Source organism: Leptodactylus fuscus, chromosome 2 (assembly GCF_031893055.1).
Source record: "Leptodactylus fuscus isolate aLepFus1 chromosome 2, aLepFus1.hap2, whole genome shotgun sequence".
Lineage (NCBI taxonomy): Eukaryota > Metazoa > Chordata > Amphibia > Anura > Leptodactylidae > Leptodactylus > Leptodactylus fuscus.
This window is the reverse complement of record NC_134266.1, coordinates 100,181,971-100,207,021: the sequence shown is the minus strand read 5'-3', so window position 1 is coordinate 100,207,021 and position 25,051 is coordinate 100,181,971. Positions and strand designations below refer to the sequence as shown.

The 25,051-nt window shown below is 44.8% G+C and overlaps 1 protein-coding gene across 1 annotated transcript; it reads left to right on the top strand.

Moving 5' to 3' along the window:
* Nucleotides 1-426: 426 nt before the first annotated feature.
* Nucleotides 427-22,715, top strand: FMOD (fibromodulin). The gene is made up of 2 exons (XM_075264342.1): nt 427-1,354; nt 22,435-22,715. Exons 1-2 carry the CDS (start codon nt 433-435, stop codon nt 22,584-22,586), a joined length of 1,074 nt encoding a protein of 357 aa, XP_075120443.1. The 5' UTR covers nt 427-432; the 3' UTR covers nt 22,587-22,715.
* Nucleotides 22,716-25,051: the final 2,336 nt, after the last annotated feature.

Below are 25,051 nucleotides of genomic sequence, written 5' to 3'. Positions count from 1 at the left end.
AACCACAAAAACATATATGTAAATTATACTTATCATGCACAATGGGCGGTGATGCACGGTCCAACGTCATCTTGCTGTCCCACCTTCCTCTTCTTTCTTTTTCCAGTGATGTCCTCCTGTCCTGGCTCTTCCCTGCCTTGATCTTCTGTTCTTCTGGCAGGTTGTGTTCAAATCCCACGCATGCGCAGTACGCTCACAAACTTCTTCATTCTGGAAGAAAAGAAGATGAAGGCGTGGAAGAGCCAGGACAGGAGGACGTCGCTGGAAGAAGAAAGAAGATTTTGCTGATAGAGCCCCTTTAAGCAGGGACCAATGTGTATGCCTCCCAGCTAAAAGCACTTCATACTCTCAGCACAATGCTTTCTGAAACAATGCAAAATACGCCACCATGTAAAGTAAAGCTTCTTACTTTTTCTCCTCAAGGTTTCCACAATGAAGTTTCTTACCATCATTCTTTTGGTCTCCCTCTGTGATGTCTCCTGGTCTCAGTATTATGAATATGATTCTCATTGGTGGATTGCTTATTTGCAAAGTCAGCAGTACAGCTATGGTCCCTCCTACGATTATGATCCAGATCCCCCAAGGCCATCTGTCAGTGACTGTCCCCAAGAGTGTGAGTGCCCCCCAAATTTTCCCACTGCTATGTATTGTGATGGACGCAATCTGAAATATTTACCCTACGTTCCATCTCGCATTAAATATGCCTATTTCCAAGAAAACCAAATTACTGCTATTCCAGATGGGGCTTTTGATAACGCCACTGGTTTAGTATGGCTGGCTCTGCATGGGAATCAGATTTTAAGTGACAAAGTTGGCAGAAAGATTTTCTCCAAGCTTCGGTCATTGGAGAGACTTTATATGCAAAGAAATAATTTGACCCGCATTCCTATTGGCCTTCCTCGCTCTCTCCGTGAATTGCACATGTCCTCTAATCAAATAAACCGAGTTCCTGCTAATGCCTTGGAAGGGTTGGAAAATCTAACGGCTCTTTATCTTCATGAAAACCAGATTCCAGAAGTGGGGAACTCACTGAGAGGTCTGAAGTCTTTGGTGCACTTAGACCTTAGCAACAATCAACTCCGTAGACTACCGGATTCCCTTCCAGACTCTATTGAGCAGATATATTTAGAGTACAACCAACTGAGCTCTGTGCCATCTGACTACTTCAAGGCATACCCCAAACTCCAATATGTTAGAATCTCACATAACAGACTTACCAGTGATGGGGTACCTGGAACCACCTTCAATACCACCAGCCTTGTGGAGTTAGATCTATCCTATAACCAACTTCATCGTATACCACCAGTTAGTACCAGTTTGCAGCATCTGTATTTGCAAGGCAACCAGATTGCAGGTGAGAGAAATGTACTCATGACTATCCTTTCCATCTTGTTTTACAATGTGTAGATGTCAACACTTTCATAAAAGACTAAAACTTGTTTGGTTAATGTTACCCCCAAAATTGAAATAATAGGTAATGCACCCACAGCTATTGCAACAAAATAAATGGGAAAAGTGCACTAAAATGTAACTTTTATTAGTATTAGTAAAAATTTAATTAACCATGGATTAAAATGGTGAATAAACATATAAATAATGGGCTGTTAGGAATTGTGTGTCTAAGTGGTAACCTGTGACTGTTAGCGTCTGTATGGGTATATATTCAAGTGGCTCCCTATGGCAATTCTAATGGCTATAGTTGCCTAATAAAGCCTAGAGCCTAGGGTTAGCCCTCCTCATCATGGATCAAATACCCTAAAACACAGCACACACTAATACTAAGCTCTCAGTTTTCGGACCCAGCACTGAAAACAGTCACACAGTTCCGCCAGGATGAGGGTTCCTTGATCACAATCACACACTCTTCCACAAACTAACACATATGGCCACTATAAGCCGCCTGACGCGTTTCTTCTGGTGGAATACCGGTTCATCAGAGGCTACTTGCACTTATATTCTGGCCTATACAGTGTTACCCATCTCATGGGTTAACACTGAATTTCGCAGATACGCTCGATGTGTTGTGAGCATCCCGGCCAGCTGTGGAATCTACATATAGAGCCCTTCAGTCTGTGCGTCCAGGCTGTAGAAGGGGTCCACAAATTATGAAGCATGTCCTACATGTATTCACATTTGCGCCACAGACAGTAGACACAGTAGGGAATCATACTAGATCCGTGATAGAGGGTGACGTTACTGATACAATGCGGACATGCATATGTGGAGATTACTAACCAGTATTTTGTATATTAAATTAAAATGACAGTGACATGTACGACTATGAGGAAAAGGATTGTAAGCAGTGGGTGCAAATTGCTAGTTTAGCCTTACCTACACTGCCACTTACTTTTATGCATTTTAACTTTTAACACACTGTAAAGACTTGCCTGTTTTGGGGGAAGATGCTTGCCTGTGTTTTTTCATACACACATGGTGGTTATATTGGAAAAGAGAATGGTTTTATATAAATATTAGACCATTTTGGGGACTTGTGAAATAATAATTTGGAAAAAAATTTGTGGCAGTGTGCTTGATAGAAAAGTGATCAAGAAGTGATTTTCCCAAAAAAAAAAACCAACACAAAAATGATATTATGGGAGCAGAATGCCATACCAACATAGCGTTAGTAACTAGAGATGAGCGAACAGTGTTCTATCGAACTCATGTTCGATCGGATATTAGGCTGTTCGGCATGTTCGAATCGAATCGAACACCGTGTGGTAAAGTGCGCCATTACTCGATTCCCCTCCCACCTTCCCTGGTGCCTTTTTTGCTCCAATAACAGCGCAGGGTAGGTGGGACAGGAACTACGACACAGGTGACGTTGAAAAAAGTAGGAAAAACCCATTGGCTGCCGAAAACATGTGACCTCTAATTTAAAAGAACAGCGCCGCCCAGCTTCGCGTCATTCTGAGCTTGCAATTCACCGGGGACGGAGGTTTCCGTCCAGTTAGCTAGGGCTTAGATTCTGGGTAGGCAGGGACAGGCTAGGATAGGAAAGAGAAGGCAACCAACAGCTCTTGTAAGAGCTAAATTCCAGGGAGAAGCTTGTCAGTGTAACGTGGCACTGACGGGCTCAATCGCCGCAACCCAGCTTTCCGCGGATCCTGAATGGAATACACTGACAGTGTATTCCCGTATACCCTATATATACACCCCTGATCCCCGTTCCAACGGTGTGCCCCCCCACCTTCACCCCAGAAATACCCTGCAAGTCCCCTAGCAATAGAATTGGGGCTATATACACCCACTATTTTTGCTACTGCCATATAATGCCATTGTCTGACTGGGAATTCAAAGAATATATTGGGGTTACATATAACTTCAATTCCAGGGAGAAGCTTGTCAGTGTAACGTGGCAATGATGGGCTCAATCGCCGCAACCCAGCTTTCCCAGGATCCTGAATGGAATACACTGACAGTGTATTCCCGTATACCCTATATATACACCCCCGATCCCCGTTCCAACGGTGTGCCCCCCCCCCCACCTTCACCCCAGAAATACCCAGCAAGTCCCCTAGCAATAGAATTGGGGCTATATACACCCATTATTTTTGCTACTGCCATATAGTGCTAGTTTCTCACTGGGAATTCAAAGAATATATTGGGGTTACAAATACCTTCAAGTCCTGCCACTGCCATATAGTGCCATTGTCTGACTGGGAAGGCAAAGAATATATTGGGGTTACAAATACCTTCAAGTCCTGTCACTGCCATATAGTGCCATTGTCTGACTGGGAATGCAAAGAATATATTGGGGTTACAAATACCTTCAAGTCCTGCCACTGCCATATAGTGCCATTGTCTGACTGGGAATGCAAAGAATATATTGGGGTTACGTGCACCCACAATTTTTGCTACTGGTATATAGTGCCAGTTTCTGAGTGGAAATTCCCCAAATAATTTGGGGATTCATTCACCCTACATCTCAGGCTCTTGCCATATTCACCCAGGTTGTCAGTGCTGCACCAGCTCGTTCCCAGACAGCTCGGCCCGAAAAACACATTACCTATATAGAGGATTTGGACAATGAAGACAACATGTTTTAAATCTAATGTCTGCACCTTCTCCAGAATTAAAATAAAGGCAGCGTTTAACTTTCAAATAGCACTGCACAAAGGAAGATCTTATCAGTTTGTCTAATTACATGCTACTAAAAAGTGTCATTTGTGTATCTTAATGTAAATATAGTTGTATAAGCTTTTTGGGTTTTAGGCACTGCCAAGTTATTTATTACCACCCGCTCCCTTATAATGATGATGACGCCAAAGTCACTGTGGGTGTTCAGAGCTCACAGCTTTGGTTGACATTTGTCTTGCTCTCTGTCGGTACCAGCTGTCTTTTTGGATACCGTAAAGTTATGTTGACTTTATTAACAGCTATAGAAGCTTTAGCCAGGTTGTGACGGTGTGTAACCCTAACAACACTAAGTTGGATATACATTAATAGTCAGTCTATGTACGCTAAACGTATCACTGAAGTAATTTTTTTTCCCTCTCCCCTAATATAAGAAAGGAACAGACATTTGACCTAGACCGGGGTTCGAGGCTTGTAAAAATCCAGTATTATTTGTTCTTCATGATGTGAAATATGTGTTGAAAAGCAACCCAAGATGAAGTCAGCCATGTGTGCCAGTGTGTTACTTGGCATGCCTTTGCTGGCCCCAACTGTAAGGGTCACTCTCCATTTCCTCCATTTTCCACTCCCCTTCACACCATTTGTGGTGAAGCAATGGGATGCACTGAAGTGCACCCTCTAGCCTCGTGTGGGACAGGGACATCAGATGCCACTCCAACCCCCTCGTCTTCCTCCGTCAGCCAACGGTGCGAAGATGAGAGGAGTGTGCTCTGAATGTTTTCTGCCTAGCAGAGGCTCGTTCTCACTTACGAAAATGGCCCCACTTTGACCTGTATATCAGGCACAATGGTGTAGGTTTAAAAGAAACATGGCACCAACAAGTTGAAAAACGTGGGCCATGCGTGGACCGTGTTTGAGTCTGGCAAGCTCCAGATCTGCTACCAGGTTCCAGCCATTATCACAGGCGCAAAAATGCCAGGCTCCAGGTGTAGCAGGGAAAAAAAATGCCATCTTAGCCAGGATGGCATCCCTGACCTCGGAGGCACTGTGCTGTCTGTCCCCCAAGCTGATCAGCTTCAGCACGGCCTGCTGACATCTCCCCACGCCAGTGTTACTGCTTTAGCCCCTAGACATCATCCCTGTCCATGTGGGGTCGGTGGCCTCGTCATCCACCAACTCCTCTTCCAATTGCGCACTGCCCCCTTACTGCAAACCGCACATGACCACAGCTTGCCCTGATGGCAACTGTGTCTCATGATCCCCACTGAGGTCCAGACAAGTCGGTGGCGGGTCCAAAACCCCAAAATTGGAAGGAAATGGCGGATGCTGCAGTATTTCTAACACCTGTTCCTGGTGCTCGGGCCTGGTCTGTGTTGTACCCTGCACCCTGCTTAACGCAGCTGCCATATCCGGAGTTGTGCTGAGCGCATGCTAATGTTTCGTGTCCAGTGCAATGGATGGGATGGGATTTCACATAAGTCTGCCACCCATGGCCACTCATGGTTGAGCAACTGAGGGAGTTGACTTTGACGAGCCCGAGGGTTTTGGAGTTGGAACTACATCAAAGGTCTGTGCTGCTCACACACTCTGCTCAACACATGATATGTTTAGTGCCAGCAGTGTGGAGACGTCGCACAACAGCTGTTGTTCCAGCAGGTACAGGCGTTGTAGGAGTGCATAGAGGCTAGCAGCGGCAACTACAGACTTTAAAAACTATCCGCACAAGCGCCACACTTTCACCAGTAGCTCAGGAACATTGGGGTACCTTTTTAAAAAGATTAGCAGCAATGAGTTAAAAACGTGGCCCAGGCATGGAATATGTTGCAGGCTGCCAAGCTACAGAGCCGATCCCAGGTTACAGCCATTATCACACATGACAACATGCCTGGGCCCAGGTGCAGTGGCAAAAACCACATTGCCGTCTCATCGAGGATGGCATGACTCACTTTGTAGGCAGTGTGCTGTCTGGCCCCCAAGCTGATGAGCTTCAGCACGGCCCGCTGACGTCTCCCCACACCAGTGTTGCAGCATTTCCAGCTCGTAGCTGGGGTCAATCTAACAGCGGAGGAGGAGGAGGGTGGTGTTTCAGCCCTCCTCCCAGGAATGTTTTGTGGGGAGACAAGTCAGGAAAATTCTTGAAACGGGAGAGTTTTGCATCTTTGCCCTTGCTGCCTATGGACATCCCTTTGCCTCTAGCCACCATTTTCCCTGCTTTGCTTGCCTCCACATCCACACTGCTTTTGCCCCTAGACATCACCCCAGTCCATGCCTCTGCTTTTACCCCCAGTTTTTTATGCTTAGCTTCCCTCCACATCAACAATGCTTGCGCCCCTAAACATCACCCCAGTTTCTGCCTGTGCTTTTCCCCAGCTTTTTTTGTCGATTTAGCTTCCCTCCACATGCACACTGCTTTTGCCCCTAGACATCACCCCAGTCCATGCCTCTGCTTTTACCCCCAGTTTTTTATGCTTAGCTTGCCTCCACATCCACACTGCTTTTGCCCCTACACATTACCCCTATCCATGCCTGTGCCTCTAGCCATAACTCTGCCACCCATGGAAACTCATGGTGCAGAAAGTGAGGGAGCTGACTCTGAGGAACCCTTGGGTTTTGTAGCTGATACTCCATCAAAGGTCTCTGCTGCTCACACACCCTGCTCAACATACGGTATCTAGGGTTTGAGCGTGTGGTGACCTCGCACAACAGTAGGTGCTTCAGGCAGATGTAGGCCTTGCTGGAGTGTATTGCGGCTAGCTCCAGGTACTGTAGACTTGGGAAAGTGGGTGTCCAAGTGCCCCACTTTCACCCTTATCTCTGCTAATTTGGGGTATGTTTTTAAAAATCGTTGCACCACTAGATTGAACACGTGGGCCAGGCATGGAACGTGTTGGAGGCTGGCAAGCTCCAGAGCCCTCCAACAAGACAAAAAAGCCTGGCCCCAGGGGCAGTGGGGATAAACAAATTGCCATCTCATCCAGGATGGCATCCCTGACCTCAGAGGCAGTGTGCTGTCCGTCCCCCAAGCTGATGAGCTTCAGCCCGGCCTGCTGACGTCTCCCCACACCAGTGTTGCAGCGTTTCCAGCTCGTAGCTGGGGTCAATCTAACAGCGGAGGAGGAGGGTGGTGTTTCAGCCCTCCTCCCAGGAATGTTGTGTGGGGAGACAAGTCAGTCTACCACATTTTGCGACCCGGTCCATGCCTCAAGTACATTCAACCACTGTGCCAAGATTAAAAGTTAGCGTCCCTGTCCGCATGCACTTGTCCATTCATAGCTGGTCACGTGGAACTTTTGGGCAAAGCGCTGAACTTAGGGACCGCCTCATGTTTGGGGAAAAGTGCTGGTGTGGACGGCACAGTGAGGTGGCGCAGTAGCCAGCAGGCCCAAAAAGGGCAGAGTGTCCACAAGCCGGGACCCCAACATCTCCTGGGCCAGAATTTTTGAGATGAGGCCGTTGAAGCCTTGGGCATGTGGGTGGGTTGTGCTGTACTTTAGCCTGGAATGAAAGGCCTGGGAGATGGGGAGTCGCATTGCAAAGTGTGTAAACCACACTCAGTTTGTCCTCGACCTATACATTTAGAAATTATCTCCCCCAGCGAGGAACGTGGCCTCGATGGGGGAATTTTTCTAAGGAAGCTAGAAAAGAGGGCATCTTGGGCCTTGCTGGCTCAGGTCTAGCTTCTGTCATGCAGCTGTCTTCTGCCTCTGGACATCCCTTTGCCTCTAGCCACCTTTTTCCCTGCTTAGCTTGCCTCCACATCCACACTGCTTTTGCCCCTAGACATTACCCCAGTCTATGCCTTAGCTTGTACCCCCAGTTTTTGCTGCTTAGCTTGCCTCCACATCCACACTGCTTTTGCCCCTAGACATCACCCCAGTCCATGCCTTAGCTTGTACCCCCAGTTTTTGCTGCTTAGCTTGCCTCCACATCCACACTGCTTTTGCCCCTAGACATCACCCCAGTCCATGCCTTAGCTTGTACCCCCAGTTTTTGCTGCTTAGCTTGCCTCCACATCCACACTGCTTTTGCCCCTAGACATCATCCCTATCCATGCCTCTGCCCCTAGCCATAACTCTGCCACCCCTGGAAACTCATGGTGCAGAAACTTTGGGAGCTGACTTTGAGGAACCCTTGGGTTTTGTAGATGGAACTCCATCAAGGGTCTGTGCAGCTCACACACCCTGCTCAAGATATGGTATTGTAGGGTTTCAGCGTGTGAATGACGGACAACACCCTGTGTTTGGACAGATGTAGGCCTTGCTAGAGTGTTTTTAGGCTAGCAGCGACTCCTGTACACTTGCAAAAGTGGGCGCACAAGCGCCGCATTTTCAACAGTAGCTTCGGTACATTTGGGTATGTTTTCAAAAAACGTTGCACCACTAGGTTAGACGTGGGCCAAACATGGAACGTGTTGGAGGCTGGCAAGCTCCAGAGCCGCTACCAGGTTCCAGCCATTATCACAGGCGTAAAAATGCCAGGCCCCAGGTGTAGCAGGGAAAAAAAAATGCCATCTCAGCCAGGATGGCATCCCTGACCTCGGAGGCACTGTGCTGTCTGTCCCCCAAGCTGATGAGCTTCAGCACCGCCTGCTGACGTCTCCCCACACCAGTGTTTTAGCGTTTGCCGCTAGTAGCTGGAGTGGAGGTTGCAGCGTCGTAGGGTTTCAGTCTACTCCTGCCATGAATTTTGGCCTGGGAGAGGAGATAGGGTACCTCAGTTTGCACCCCGGGACCAGACTCCACCACATTCACCCTGCCTGTCCTTAAAGATAAGCAGCATCCCTGACCACAGGCGCTTGTCCAAGTGTCGGTGGTCAAGTGGACCTTGCAGCAAAGCGCGGAACTAAGGGCCCACCTGATGTTGAGTGACACGTGCTGGTGCAAGGCGGGGACGCCACACCGGGAGAAGTTGTGATGGCTAGGGACGGCATAGTGAGGTGCCACAGTTGCCATCAGGTCCGGGAAGGCGGGAGTTTCAACAAGCCGGAACGCCAACATCTCCTGGGCCAGCAGTTTAGCGATGTTAATGAGCGTAGGGAAAAAGGGAAGGAAAACACAGCCCAAACAGCAACTCCTGTTGATATGTACTTGAAATATAAGTCCGAAATCACAATACTGATGTTGAATTCACACTGACAATATGGAAAAACATCCTGTAATGTTGTATCCACTGCATATAGCCACAAGTATATTTCAGTGTTAAATTCTCACTCACGGTTTCTTTGAAAATACTCGGATGCACGGAAAGTATATCCCCGTCGACTCGAGGCGTCTTGAACAAACAGCGAGAGATCCAGCATCCACATGAATAAAAATCTAAAATGCTTTATTTGAAAAATATTTAAAAGGAACAAAACATATATGTCAGACAGAGGTGCTCCCTACCCCACATGCCACACTGGCGCTGGCTGATGCGTTTCAGAACACACGTTCCTTAGTCATTTCATTATGCTTTTCACTGAGCAAGATAAAACTCCCACAGCAAACTGGGTTAGCTCCTTCCACTGCTCTAACTTACTGACCCAGAATTCCTTTGGGTTAAAGTTATCTTTTGGGATATAGGAACAGTCTTGGTATGGCTGTACCTGCTCGTGCAGCCATTAAATGTCAATTAACTGCTGCGGGTCCAGTTGACACCGCAAGATTAAAACTTTCTTATTTATTACATTCCAGATACTCTCCTGGCTGCTGATGCTGATGCTTTTTCTCCTAATACTTGTAGCTGTGGCAGAGGTGGTGGAGCAGATTGAGAGATGTATACTGGGAGCAGGCAGAGATGCCTCCTGGGCAGACATGCAATTAGCTGTGGCAGCAGTCACCCTAAAAGCATACAGCCTATCCCAAAAATATTTCAATGTTGTCCCCTGTGGAAGGCCAGGACAGATTCCCCCATTTTGAATTTATAGCAAGGTTCTAAAAACACTGTTATCCAGTACTCATCTTTCTGCTTAATAATATGCTTGTCTCTTTGTAAGCAAAGAAGCCTACAGCCTCCCTTGCTTGCACGTATGTTCACAGAACCAGGGGCCTGTAACGGTAGTCTTCTTGGGCAGTGTGGTCATTGTCATCATCATCATCGTAAAACAAATATGGGTCAGCCTCTTCCCTTGGCTGTGAAATATCAAAGCCCATTTATGAATATGCTACTAAGTGATATTTTAACAACTGCACCAAGTGACTCATTGCTGTTTCCTATACACACATTCCCTTATGAATGACTAATGTTGGATTAGAGGAGGAGCAGTAGGGGAAGAATCAGATAGGGATGATGGTGATAACAACAACCACGTGCTAGATGTGGATGTGGCCTGCCTTCAAGGAAGATTATTGGAAGATGGAGTAAAACATTCTTGCTTACTTCTCCTGCCAATGCCACTGCCAATTCTATTTTGCCAAATAATCTGGTGATGCCTTTTCATGTAAGTATGGAGAGATGTAGTTCCTAAATTTGTTGCTGTATGGTCATGGCTAAATTTTATGCGACATTCCTATGGATTTTTTCCTTTGGCAATGTACAAAAATACACTCTTACATGGGAGATGACTGAATATAGCTGCTGCTGCTGCTGCCAACACCTGCAGCACTAGGAATGTGTCTGCCACTGCCACCCCCTAACCCCGATCTTTCAGTAGGACTGCCTCGTACCAGCATGAGTACCAATCCTGGATGAGTGCCCTGCCATTTCCCTTTTTTGTTAATGCATACAGTGGGGTAAAAAAGTAACAACAACCACGTGCTAGATGTGGATGTGGCCTGCCTTCAAGGAAGATTATTGGAAGATGGAGTAAAACATTCTTGCTTACTTCTCCTGCCAATGCCACTGCCAATTCTATTTTGCCAAATAATCTGGTGATGCCTTTTCATGTGAGTATGGAGAGATGTAGTTCCTAAATTTGTTGCTGTATGGTCATGGCTAAATTTTATGCGACATTCCTATGGATTTTTTCCTTTGGCAATGTACAAAAATACACTCTTACATGGGAGATGACTGAATATAGCTGCTGCTGCTGCTGCCAACACCTGCAGCACTAGGAATGTGTCTGCCACTGCCACCCCCTAACCCCGATCTTTCAGTAGGACTGCCTCGTACCAGCATGAGTACCAATCCTGGATGAGTGCCCTGCCATTTCCCTTTTTTGTTAATGCATACAGTGGGGTAAAAAAGTATTTAGTCAGTCACCAATAGTGCAAGTTCCACCACTTAAAAAGATGAGAGGCGTCTGTAATTTACATCATAGGTAGACCTCAACTATGAGAGACAAAATGAGAAAACAAATCCAGAAAATCACATTGTCTGATTTTGTAAGAATTTATTTGCAAATTATGGTGGAAAATAAGTATTTGGTCAGTAACAAAATTTCATCTCAATACTTTGTTATATATCCTTTGTTGGCAATGACAGAGGTCAAACATTTTCTGTAAGTCTTCACAAGATTGGCACACACTGTTGTTGGTATATTGGCCCATTCCTCCATGCAGATCTCCTCTAGAGCAGTGATGTTTTGGGGCTGTCGCTTGGCAACCCGGACTTTCAACTCCCTCCAAAGGTTTTCTATAGGGTTGAGATCTGGAGACTGGCTAGGCCACTCCAGGGTTCTCATCCAAGTCATAAAAAAGAGGAGTAACAATCGGTAGTAACAACTCTCATCTGCTGAGAAATATCTTTATCAACTGGTGCCATATCACCACTAGGAGTTTGTGTCAGTGATTGATGTAAGAGACGTGATTGACAGTCCACAAAGGACTGTTAATTACATGTTGCAACTTTAGAGAAGGAAGAATAATTCACAGAAGTCTGACTCAAGATGGCACTTGCAGCATCATCTTGGATATAACATCCTGCTCAAACTTCACCTTCATTCTGAGGAAGTACAATAATCCTGGGGCTACTGGTAGCACCACCAAGACCAGAAATAATGTTCAGCATTCAATCCACATTCTTATTGTTAGTATTTGCAGTGGTGGATGGCCTGACAGTACCACCCCTGTTTCTTCTTCCTTATTGTAGTGGTGGTGGACTTGATACTAGTGGTGCATCCTTTGCTAATGTAAAAAACAGAATCTCCTTTATTACAGCAGGGTTTTTTGGTCAATAATTAAGCAATTTTTGTGTACATTAAAAATGTGGAAAAATAGGGCAGAAGACCGAAAAGAAGAGAAAAGAAGGAGAAGGATACACTTTTGCATGTATTACTACTACTAACAATAACAATGTGGGTGGCAAGAGCAACACAGTGTCTGGTTTGGTGGCACCACTAGTAGCCACAGGATTGTTATACTTAATAAGAATCTTGCTGACGTTTTTGACTATTTATCTGCCTCATCTCAGTCACAAGAGGATATTACATCCAAGATTGATGTGATCTTGAGTCAGTCTTCTGTGTGTTCCTCCTCCTATATAACATATAATTTACAACAGAACCTTTCTGGGCTGTCAACCATGTCTCCTTTACATTTTTCCCTGACACAGATCCATGGTGATGTGGCACTTGCTAAGCAATCTATTTCTCCTAGTCGGAGCAGTCTTCCTCCTCTTTTGATGAGCTGGATGAGAACAGACATCATTGTGTGCAAGCAGAGAAGGAAGAAATGATAACTGTTAGTTGTGGTGGAGGTAGTAGTGGCAGGGGGTGTATTACAGTACTACTACTGCTAATTGTTCCAGTAGGGGTAAGGGAGTATCTGGAGCTGGAAAATGGTGTGACAGTCATGTTATGCAGCCTGATCCATCATATTATGGCCTTTCACACATATTCCCACAGTTACCCTGTTTCCCCAAAAATAAGTCATCTCCCGAAAGTAAGACATAGCAGAGGTTTTGTTGAATTGCCTAATATAAGGCACCTCCCGAAAATAAGACATCCACCCCCAATAATAATAATTTTTTTTCTGCGCAAAGATTGTATGAAGAAAAACATTGCAGCTGGCTGAATACTGTGCATGATGTCCCGTGTACACAGGTATGACGGCTGCTGACGACACTGCGATATGTTGTATCCACTGTTCCTGCTGCTGTAGGATGAGCTGGGAGATGCCAGCAGCAGGAACAGTGGTGTAAGCCGATGACCGACAAAATAATGGAGGAGGTGTACATCTCGCTCAGACTACTCAGGTGGGCGAGATGAAAGAAAATCCAGGAATGACTTATTCTCAGCAGACAACTTTTGTCTGCTAAGCATTTTGTTACATGCTCAGTATTGGGCTGTATTTTTTAGGAGTGGCAGGTAGGTTGGCAGTGGGACCTGTCATTTCACCACCACACATTGTGGATGTTTCTGCAGCGTGTCATCTGCTGACAATTGTCCTGCCAGAGCGTACCCACCTGATAGAGCACCATGTAGAGACGGAACCTGGGAGGAAAGTAAACCTCAAACCCTACAGAATACCAGAGGCACGTAGGGAGGTAGTGTTAGCTGAGGTTAAACACATGCTTGAGTTGGGAGTAATTGAGGAATCCAAAAGGGAGTGGTCTAACCCAATTTTGATACCAAAGCCCAATGGAGATGCCAGTAAATTGAAATTCAAATCTAATATTACTCTGTAATGGGGCACATGTGAAATAAAACTGCTTTTTTTTGCCAACACTGGGGCAGTGGAACCAACAGTGTGCTACAGGGGCTTATTGTTATTTGAGAGACAAGTTTGCAGCTGTGAGTCAGGTTGAAAAGTGATGAAGAACTGGCTTATCAAAAAAATAAATAAAAAAAAGTCACCAAAAATTATTCCATCCACCACCTCGCACACATACCACCACCTCCAGGTCCGGTGTTTGACTTTTGGACCCCATATAAATAGCCTACTTCAAGCTGCAGTTGGCCTGATGAAGGACAAAAGTTGTGCCCTAAACGTTGCAACTATTCATCTATGAATTCTATGCAGCTATGATTAACTTGATCACTTTTGTAATAATTAAATAAGCAAGCTCAATTTGAAACTATCTGGAGTGTTGTCCATCTCTCTCATATACCAACCAACAATGATCCCGTGATGGGAGCAGATGTGAAAGACAAATTTTTTTTTTCATACCTTGATAACACTACAGTCATGGCCAAAAGTTTTGAGAATGATACAAATATTAATTTTTACAAAGTCTACTGCTTTAGTTTTTCTAATGGCAATTTGCATATACTCCAGAATGTTATAAAGAGTGATCAGCTTAATAGCAATTACTTGCAAAGTCAATATTTGCCTAGAAAATGAACTTTATCCCCCAAAACACATTTCAACATCATTGCAGCCCTGCCTTAGGGTGCATTCAGACTACGTAACGCCGGGCGTGTATGAGAGCCGTACACGCCGGCATTACGGCAGACTGCCGAACACTTCCCATTCACTTCAATGGGAGCGCTCGTAACAGCGGCGTTTACGAGCGCTCCCATTGAAGTGAATGGGAAGTGTTCGGCAGTCTGCCGTAATGCCGGCGTGTACGGCTCTCATACACGCCCGGCGTTACGTAGTCTGAATGCACCCTTAAAAGGACCAGCTAACATTGTTTCAGTGATTGCTCCATTAACACAGGTGTGGGTGCTGATGAGGACAGGGCTGGAGATCAATCTGTCATGATTAAGTAAGAATGACACCACTGGACACTTTAAAAGGAGACTGGTGCTTGGCATCATTGTTTCTCTTCTGTTAACCATGGTTATCTCTAAAGAAACACGTGCAGTTATCATTGCACTGCACAAAAATGGCCTAACAGGGAAGAGTATCACAGCTAGAAAGATTGCACCTCAGTCATCAATCTATCGCATCATCAAGAACTTCAAGGATAGAGGTTCCAATGTTGGCAAAAAGGCTCCAGGGCGCCCAAGAAAGACCAGCAAGCGCCAGGACCGTCTCTTAAAAGTGTTTCAGCTGCGGGATCTGGCTACCGGCAGTGCAGAGCTTGCTCAGGAATGGCAGCAGGAAGGTGTGAGTGCATCTGCACGCACTGTGAGGTGGAGACTCTTGGAGCAAGGCCTGGTCTCAAGGACAGCAGCGAAGAAGCCACTTCTCTCCAGAAAAAACATCAGGGACAGACTGATATTCTGCAAAAGGTACAGGGAGTGGACTGCTGAGGACTGGGGTAAAGTCATTTTCTCTGATGAATCCCCTTTTCGATTGTTTGGGACATCTGGAAAACAGCTTATTCGGAGAAGACGAGGTGAGCGCTACCACCAGTCTTGTCTCATGTCAACTGTAAAGCATCCTGAAACCATTCATGTGTGGGTTTGCTTCTCAGCCAAGGGAATTGGCTCTCTCACAGTCTTGCCTAAAAAAACAGCCATGAATAAAGAATGGTACCAGAATGTCCTCCAAGATCAACTTCTCCCAACTGTCCAGCAGTTTGGCGATCAACAATGCCTTTTCCAGCATGATGGAGCACCTTGCCATAAAGCAAAGGTGTTAACTAAATGGCTCAGGGAACAAAACATAGAGATTTTGGGTCCATGGCCTGGAAACTCCCCAGATCTTAATCCTATTAAGAACTTGTGGTCAATCATCAAGAGACGGGTGGACAAACAAAAACCTACAAATTCTGACAAAATGCAAGCATTGATTGTGCAAGAATGGACTGCTATCAGTCAGGATTTGGTCCAGAAGTTGATTGAGAGCATGCCAGGGAGAATTGCAGAGGTCCTGAAGAAGAAGGGTCAACACTGCAAATATTGACTTGCTGCATTAACTCATTCTAACTGTCAATATAAGCTTTTGTTACTCATAATAGGATTGCAATTATATTTCTGTATGTGATAAAAACATCTGACAAACACACATAAAAACCAGAGGGCAGCAGATCATGTGAAAATATAATATTTGTGTCATTCTCAAAACTTTTGGCCATGACTGTATGGCACCAACCATGATGAACCAGGCCGCTGGACATGTTAGGATGAGGGTGGCATTGTGGCAGCTGTGGCACAGAAACTGCTCTACATTGGCAGACTATCAGACTGCAGCTGTAGACCTTAGGCAAAGATTCCATCGTAGGGGTTACCCTGATGGGGTCTTGAAAAAAGCCCACCAACATGCCCTATCCCGAACACGTAATGACCTATTAATAAACAAGGTGAAAAAAGATGACGGTCAAATGCGAATTATTGGCACTTTTGATGAGGCACACCACATGGTACGAAATGTGATCCAGGAGGCCTGGGAAATTCTTTTGGTTGACCCAGATATAGGCCCCCAGTTAAGCCCCCGACCATTGATCACTTATAGACGGGGGACAAATTTAAGGGACAAGTTGGTGCACAGCCACCTGGCACCTACCGATACAACAACTTGGTTGGATAAAAAGGCAGGGGACCTTGTAGGAACTTATCGATGTGGCTCCTGCAGTGCGTGCCTGTTTATGAATCGCAGTAAGAGCTACGAAAGTACGGCTAATGGACGTCAATTTCAGAATAGGTCTTTCATAAATTGTAAGACAGCGGGTGTTGTGTATTTGATCACCTGCTCCTGCGGAGTACAATATGTGGGAAAAACCACCAGAGAGCTCCGCAGGAGGGTTAGAGAGCATGTTACAGGGGTGAGCAGGGGTGATGACACCACAGTTATGAGACATATTATTGAAAACCATGGGGGGGAAGTGTCCCATCTAACCTTTCAAGGCATTGAGAGGGTATTCCCCTCCTCTAGGGGAGGTGACCTTGACAAAAAACTCCTACAAAAAGAAGCGAGATGGATTTTCACATTAGATACGGTGCAACCTAAGGGGTTAAATGAGAACATCTCGTACGCGTGTTTTATCTAGGAGTTAATAGGCACTCCACAACAAATAGGATCTGTCAAGTTAAATGGAGTGATCTTGATGCATAAAGTTGAGCATTCTTGTCACTGAGGGATAAGAGCGATATAACGTATCGAGAGGGATGGCAATGCATCATTATGGGTGTCCTGGAATACAGTATGAAAGGGAGGTTGCGGACAAATGGTAATAATATTACTCTGAAACAACATGGATAGGTGTACACTGAGATAGGAGATCACGGAGTGATTTGTGATATATGCTGAGACACTCTCCCTCGCTTATGGAAGGCTCCTGAGGAGATAGAACGCCGTTCTTAGGCATTGCTGGAATACATGAGTCCCCCTGCGAACTTCCGGTTGGCACATGCGCAATGGAAGGGCGGCAAGAAGACTTCCTGTTCCTTAGTGAATTAACCAGGGCTGGGTATGTACTTCAGGGTATGGTCCTCGGGTTACGACGAGCCTGCTGCAGAACCTCATTTTCTGAATGCTATACAGTGTATAGCATTCGGCAAATGAAGGCTGATTGTGTAGCAGGCTCGTCCTTGCTACGAGCAGGTAAGTATGCTGTTACCAGTTGACTTTTTCTCATTGAAATGAATAGACCAGCGTTGATTGGCCAGTTGCCAGTGATTTGGCCAATCAACGCTGGTTCTGCCAGAGGCTCGTCTGAGGAGGCGGAGTCTAACATCGGACTATTCATTCCAATGAGAAAAACTCTTGCCTGCCCGTAGCAAGGACGTGCCTGCTGCAGAATCAGTGTTCATTTGCCGAATGCTATACATATATATAGCATTCGGCAAATGAATATATATACTGTATAGCATTTAGCAAATGAGGTTCTGCAGCAGGCTCGTCGTAACCACGAAACAGTATGCCTATACCCCTGCTAGACATGGCAAACTCTCAAAACCGGAAAGAGATCTTCGACCGGAAATAGGAAGGGCGGGACTTAATCCTTTGTTATTGTTGTCAAAGGGGGACTCATGTATATTCTTACCTGTAATCGATAGCCATGCTGGTTTGTTTGTTGTTACTCGCCAGTGTGGGCGGGACTTGGAGAGGTTTGGCCGTATGGCCTCTCTCTATTGGCCACCGGTCGGCACATGCTCATGGGATTAAGCCTCAGGTGAGGCAGAGATCAAGCTGGACCTTCAAGCTCCCTGATTGGTTAGAGCTTGGATGAGGGGCGGTCCCTGGGCTTTAAAAGACTGGGCTCCTAGTTCACTCGCGTGGCTGTTATCAATGCTGACGGGGGGCTATACTGAATATACAAAGCATACGCCAGTGTCAGAAAGAAACAATAGAAATGACACCTCTGATGATGTGTCCGATAGTAAAGGGACATTGAAACCGGTCAGGTGACAGATTGAGGTGGTAGAATGGGCGAGATAAGTGTCTAGCTTGCCCTATTGTTAGTTGAATGATTCCCTGATATATGTGAGTCAGTAAACTTCTCCCTACTCAGCTATACAAACAAGTTACTTAGTGCACTATTAGAATGAGAAAAGGGTTAATACAATAGTGGTTAAGAAGGAGGAATTATCAGAAAGCAAAGACTAGCCTAGCAGTACACCAATACCAGTGAACAGCAAAGTGTTAATGATATGGACACAAGTGCAGGAGTGTTGAGATTCCATACAAGTAAATTAGATTGCTCACTGTGGTTCTCTAGTAGCTGCTAGGTGTGAATGCTGTCCAATCGACATAGCAATTTCAGAGACACACTACTCTGTCCATTCTCCTTTCCTTTCTTTCTTTTTTAATGGGGAATTTTTTGTTTGTTTGTTCCTTTGGGTATTTTAACTGAACCAATAAAGGCTATATTTTAATACGTCCCATTTTGGGTAGGTTATACTCCCCTACTCTGAGTTTATATGACAGCTGTGGCACTGACAACATATGGTGGCAGCTGTGGCAACGTCTGTAGCAATGCAGTAGTGCATAATATGATGGACCAGCTGACAGGACATGTCTAACTGAGTGATGGGAGTGGTGATAACTGTTTAGGAGCAGGCAGCATCAGCAGCAGTACAGTAAATGGAAGCTGAGGATAAAGAAAGATGGTAAATTTGGAGGCATCAGTCGGAGGTGTTTGAAAATCCTCACGGATCCATGTCCGATTCATTTTGATAAGTCAGTTTGTTCCCACAGTGGACAGTTTCATTCTTTTAGGTGTTACAATGCCAACGACAGCACTGAACACCCTAATGATCATAACACTTGAGGCCATGGCAAACTGGCCCAGCTCCTTCCAATTCTTTAACCTATTGACCCAGAATTCCAAGAGATATCTGCTGGGCTATAGGGATATGCTACGTATGATTGTACCTGCTGGTGCACCCGGTGGGTGTCAGTTGCCAGTTGTGGCTCCACTAGGCGCTGCAAGCTGAACAATTTCTGGCTCATCATCTTCCAGATACTATATAGGGCCTTGCTGCTGCTCACTGCTTTTACTCCTTTTGACAATTGTGGCGCTGTCAGTGGTGGTGGAGAGCTGGCTGAATGAGGTGGAATGGGAGCAGGCAGAGGACACTTGGGTACAGATTCGGCTGGCAGCTGTAGTGCTCTCACTAAACGCTGTGGTAGATGGTATACAGCCTTTTTGTCTTTATAGCAAGAGTGTAAGAGTAGTGCCATCCAGTACTCATCCCTCTGCTTGATGCTAATAATACGTTTGCATATAACCTGCCATGCTTGCTGACATATGCTTGATTCCAGAAGCCTGCTATTTTTGGTGCTCTTAGCCAGTGTGATCATTTTCATTACTATCGTCTTGAAACAGATAAGGGTTAGCCTCCTCCCCTGGCTGTGCCTGTGACATATCAAGGCCCCCTGTGCATCCAAGGGAGAGTCTTTCTCCTCTTCAGGTCTAGAAGTCTAGTTCCTCTACCATAATGACCCTTACCCAGATCCTCAGCTTCCTCCATCAACACAGGGTGATGAAGTTGACTAAGCAGTGGAAACTGTTCCTCTTCTTTCATCCCTCATTGCATGAGTGTAAGGATTTCCTGTGAGATATACAATAGAGATCTCATCGCTGATGCTGCAGTGATCTCTACTGACAAGTTTGGTGTTTTTTTCAAAGGGCTTGAGAAGCTGACACACTTCCCTCATGAGCCTCTACTGATCATGCAATAGTAGTTCAACGCCTTCTGTTGCTCACACAGATGCTCCAGCATGTTTAAGGTGGAGTTCCACTGAGTTTTGGCCAAAAGCGGAAACGCAGATTTTTTTTTTTTTTTGTTGCATTGTTTTGAGGCAAAGCTAGTAGTGGATTGAGCAGAAGGTAGAAAGTAATTCTTATATATTTCCCATTCCTTTTGTTTTGACACACAAAAAAATACTTCAAAATCAGCAGTTCAGCCTTATTTAATGTTTTCACAAGTTAAGAGGTTGAAGATTGTAAGTCAGGACCTCCAGTCGCTTTGGGTTTTTATTAAAGGTCGCCATTGAGCTGGCTACAAACTTGTCCATGACACGGGGATGCACAGTATAATGTAGCAGGCTACACTGACGTAGATGATCAGTACCGGGGTTAGGACGCTAGCATGACCACATGCAGCAAACTCTAGTAAGCTTGCCCATCTAGGTATGCAAGTGTGGTATATTGGTGGTTGGGTACAAGGGTGTTGGTTTGAGAATCAGCAGGGAAATTCTGTATAGATGTGAGCAGTTGAGAAAATCCTACTGCAATACAATTTAGTTTGTGTGTAATTTTCAATATGGCCACTGAGTAGTGCTCTCAGAATGTGCTATTAAATACTGAACAGTAATTCAGTCCGGCTGTAAGCAATTGGTCCAGTATGAAATGCTGTATATTAACTGGTGTGTAATTTCCAATATGACCACTAGATGGCAGTCCAAAACCATGATTGTAGAACGCTCTTAGAGTTACAATTGTAAGACAAGCAGTGCAATGAAGACAAGTGTTTCTATCTGGGAATAGTTCTTAGGAGTTTAACATGGCTTTATTGCCAACAAAGATCCATAAGGAACTACGGCTGAGCACAGAATGGAGTCCTGAGTATACAGTAAAGTACAGTAATTTGCAATAAAAGCTGTATGTGAGATGGTTTTTCTGGAATTTCCTTTCCTCTTCCATTATGCAGCAGGGAGGTTTATTTAGTATTCACCAGCCTCAGGAAAAATGGGAAGATGTGGTGTCAGGCATCCATAATGGTGAGTGTTGCTGAGCAGGCACTTAGGAGACTGCTAGAATATGATGCCGCTCGTTCTGCATTGTGATAGGCGGAATGGTCCTAATGGAAAGATACGGCAGCAGCCAGAGAGAAGTATCTCTGTATTCATTGATTCCAGAGACTGCAGCATCCCACCAGTCTCACAGTATCTGGACAATGGTGCCAGGAGTAATGGCGCTGGTGCAAATCCAGTAAGTACAAGACTGGGTTGTCCCCGAAACAGCTGGTTTGTAGGGTTTCTGGATGTCAAACTGCTCATGAGTTAATAAATCATGGAAATTCCTTTAACACTACATGCACACTAGCATTCATGTCTCCGCATGGGGACCCTAAAAAGAAGAGACCCTGCCCCTTAAGACCAGGTTCACATCTGCGATGGAGTCCAAGAGACTCTGCCACAGATTTCACTGAAAATCAGCAGAGAGAAAAGTCCTGAAAGGAGGATTTTTCTCTCTCCGCTGGCTTCAGTATAAAACCAGCCAAACCACATAATAGTCTATGGGATCCATGGGCTTCAACATGTAATCACTTTTTAAGTAGACAGGGTTTCTGTCTTTTGGGTCCCCATGTGGAACCAAAGGATGGAAACCTGAACACTAGTATGAACCTAGTGTAAAAAGCTGTTACCAGTGGACTCCATAGACTATAAGAGGACTTTTCTCTCACTCCAACGCAAATGTGAACCTAGCCTTTCTTGAAATATAGTAATAAATTTCTAAATGTATCTGAGAGTTCATTGTTCATTTATATTGAAAGGGTTATGTAGGAAGGAAACCATTTTCTGCTGGAGCAGTTTAGTCATATAGATGCAGTTTAGTCTTGCTGTACTGCCACTTTGACTCTTTGTCGCGACTTACTTTTATATGACATACTGTACTTCTGTTGCTAACACTAAGTAGAGTAGAGTAGAGTCTTGTGACGAAAAGTTGGGGGATTAGCAGAGTAAACTGAATAGAAGACTTGTAGTCCCTCAGCAGCTCTGTGAAAAGCTTGGTATCAGCAGGTTGGAGGTCAGGCAGCTGTACTAGTAAGCTGACACACTGTATACACTGCATATAAGCCCTTTAACATCTGTCTGAGTGAAGTTTATATCCCTAACACAGATTTCATGCTTAAGCACGTACAAGGCCTAGATTCATTATACATTGTTATTATAAGTTATTTCAGACAAAACTAAATATATTGTGTCCATTTCCAATAGACTTGATCTAAAATGTCAGGTCTTTTTGGGTTTTGAGTAAAGTCTTTGTTTAGAACAATGGATAGCTGGCACAAATGTGAACTTACCGTAACCAGCCAATAGTTACTGTATCTACCATCATCTTAGGCTTTCTATTTCTGTGTATTAAATGCTGTGAAATAAAACTTGTATGCTTTCAATGCCTTTACTTGTGTAATAATTTATTTTTTTTCATTATCAACAGAATTTTCAGTGAAAAGTTTCTGCACATTTGTGGACATCACCTCTTTCTCTCAGCTGCAAATTTTACGCTTGGATGGTAATGAGATCCAAAGTAATAATATCCCACCGGATACTCCCTTGTGTCTACGAAATGCCGATATTATCAATATGTAATCGACAAAGAGAACACATACTATATCCGCTTTATTCATTTCTCCCTATCTGCTCATATGTCTCCCATAACTGAAAGTGAGCATGGAATTTTGCATCAAAGGCAAGCACTTTGTTGACTGCAGATGTTAGTTTTAAAGGGGCTCTATCATTGGGAAAAGTCATTTTTAGCTAAGCACATACTTGCGTGGCCTTTAGAAAGGATATTCCACACATACATTTTGTATGTAAATTGCCTTAGTAGTATTTGAATAAGTCAGTTTTTATTCATATGCTAATTAGACTCGTCCGTGCACAGGAAGTTGTCAGCCAGCTTTCCTCTCCCTGCTGTGTATACAGCAAATGACTTAAAGAGGACCTTTCACCATATCTGGGCACATGCAGTGTTATATACTGCTGGAAAGCTGACAGTGCGCTGAATTCAGCGCACTGTCGGCTTTCCCGATCTGTGCCCGCTGTAAAGAGCTTACGGTGCCGGTACCGTAGTGCTCTATGGTCAGAAGAGCGTTTCTGACCATTAGCCAGAGACGTCCTTCTGCCTCGCGGCGCCTATCGCGCTGTACTGTGGAGCCGGGAGGAACGCCCCCTCCCTCTGCTCACACAGCTCGTCCATAGACGAGTATTATCAGGAGCGGGAGGGGGCGTTCCTCCCCGCTCCACAGCACAGCGCAATAGGCGCCGCGAGGCAGAAGGACGTCTCTGGCTAATGGTCAGAAACGCCCTTCTGACCATAGAGCACTACGGTACCGGCACCGTAAGCTCTTTACACCGGGCACAGATCGGGAAAGCCGACAGTGCGCTGAATTCAGCGCACTGTCAGCTTTCCAGCAGTATATAAAACTGCATGTGCCCAAAAGTGGTGAAAGGTCCTCTTTAAGACTGGCATATCGTAATGGCAGTCTTAATAAATGGCTTTACTAGCACAGGAACAGGAGATTTATAAAGAAGCTCATAAATCTATCTGCCATTCCAGATGGATATTTACTGCAGAATGGATATTTACTGGCGTAAATTTCCATTGTAACCCACGCCAGAAAAATGCACGAGTTATAATTAATCTGTGAACCAATGTGGTAGGAAAGGTGAAAAATGAGGCTTGAGGAATGGATGTGCGACCACTGTCAAAAATAGACAGATTAGTAAGTCCCATTGTAGAGTTACAGATCCCATTGCTTACCGTACTGGGAAACCTCTGCTGCGGGCACATGTTCTGGAAAAGCAGTTTTTTGTTGTAGATTTTGCTATGTTTTCTGAGCCAAAGCCAACAATGGCTTCAAAATGAATGGGAACTATAAAAGGAAGCTTTACTTATACTTCTGTTCAATCCACTCTTGGCTCAGAAAACACAACAAAATATACAACAAAAAACACACCTTTCCATAACATATGGCCTCAGCCACACATAGAACCAGTGGGTTGCATAAAATAAAAAGCATGAATGTTAGTCATACAGTGTCCCCTATAAAGCAGAACTACATTAGGCTATCTTCACACTGTATTTATGGTGTCCTGGCAGGATGTATCTATATGTATCTATATCCCTAGCATATATGCCCAATATACATTACAAATGCAGTATTAACAGAATATAAGTCCTAAGTGTTTCTGCTGTTTGATGTATGTAACATAAAAAATGACATTTCCTATTGTGGGAGATAAGTTGCCATGGATGTCTTAAAAGTACAAGACATATTGAACACCTCTGTTTACTGTCTGCTTTTTGCAATATATCCAGCTGTGTATAACTTTTCAGGGCTGATGTACATATAACAATTTCAATAAAAATACTTTTATTCATTCAGACATCGGGTCTTATTACTGCATAGTGTAATGAATAGTACAATATATGAATGTATATAATGTTTGTATAAAGTATATAATGTTTGATCAGTGGGGTACAAATGACAGAAACCCCACAATCAGTAGAACAAGGGACAATGGTGCTACCTAGACATCAATGTGTCAGGTATTGCACTAAAAGTTTTACAGTAAACTAAAAACAAAAAAAAAACATGTGTATAACCAAATATATTTAAAGAATCCTATCACTCAGACACAATTTTTTCTAGGTACCACATCGGAATAGCCTTAACCTTTCGTCGTCTTCTCCACGCCGCCATTCGCCAAAATCCTGGTTCTTGTCGGTATGCAAATTAGCTCTCACGCAGCACTAATGGCGGGCCCCAGTGCTCAGACAGCACTGGGGGCGACCCCAATGCTGCCAGAGAATTCTCTCCAGCGCCTCCTCCATCTTCTTCAGCAGCGTCAACTTCAGCCTCTTCTTCCGGCGATGGCTTGTAACTTCTAGGCCTCGGGCCTTGGGCAGAGCAGACTGCGCAATGCCCACAGGCCACGAGAAAATGGCCGCTTGAACAGCATTGTAATTTTTTCATTTTTCATTCCACAGAGCCACATGATGGCTTTTTGTTTGCAAAACAAATTGTACTTTGTAATGGCACCATTCAGTA

Coding starts and splice junctions, on each gene's coding strand:
- FMOD (XM_075264342.1), top strand. CDS start 433: ATGAAGTTTCTTACCATCATTCTTTTGGTCTCCCTCTGTGATGTCTCC. Junction 1,355..22,434: donor GCAAGGCAACCAGATTGCAG/GTGAGAGAAATG, acceptor CATTATCAACAG/AATTTTCAGTGAAAAGTTTC.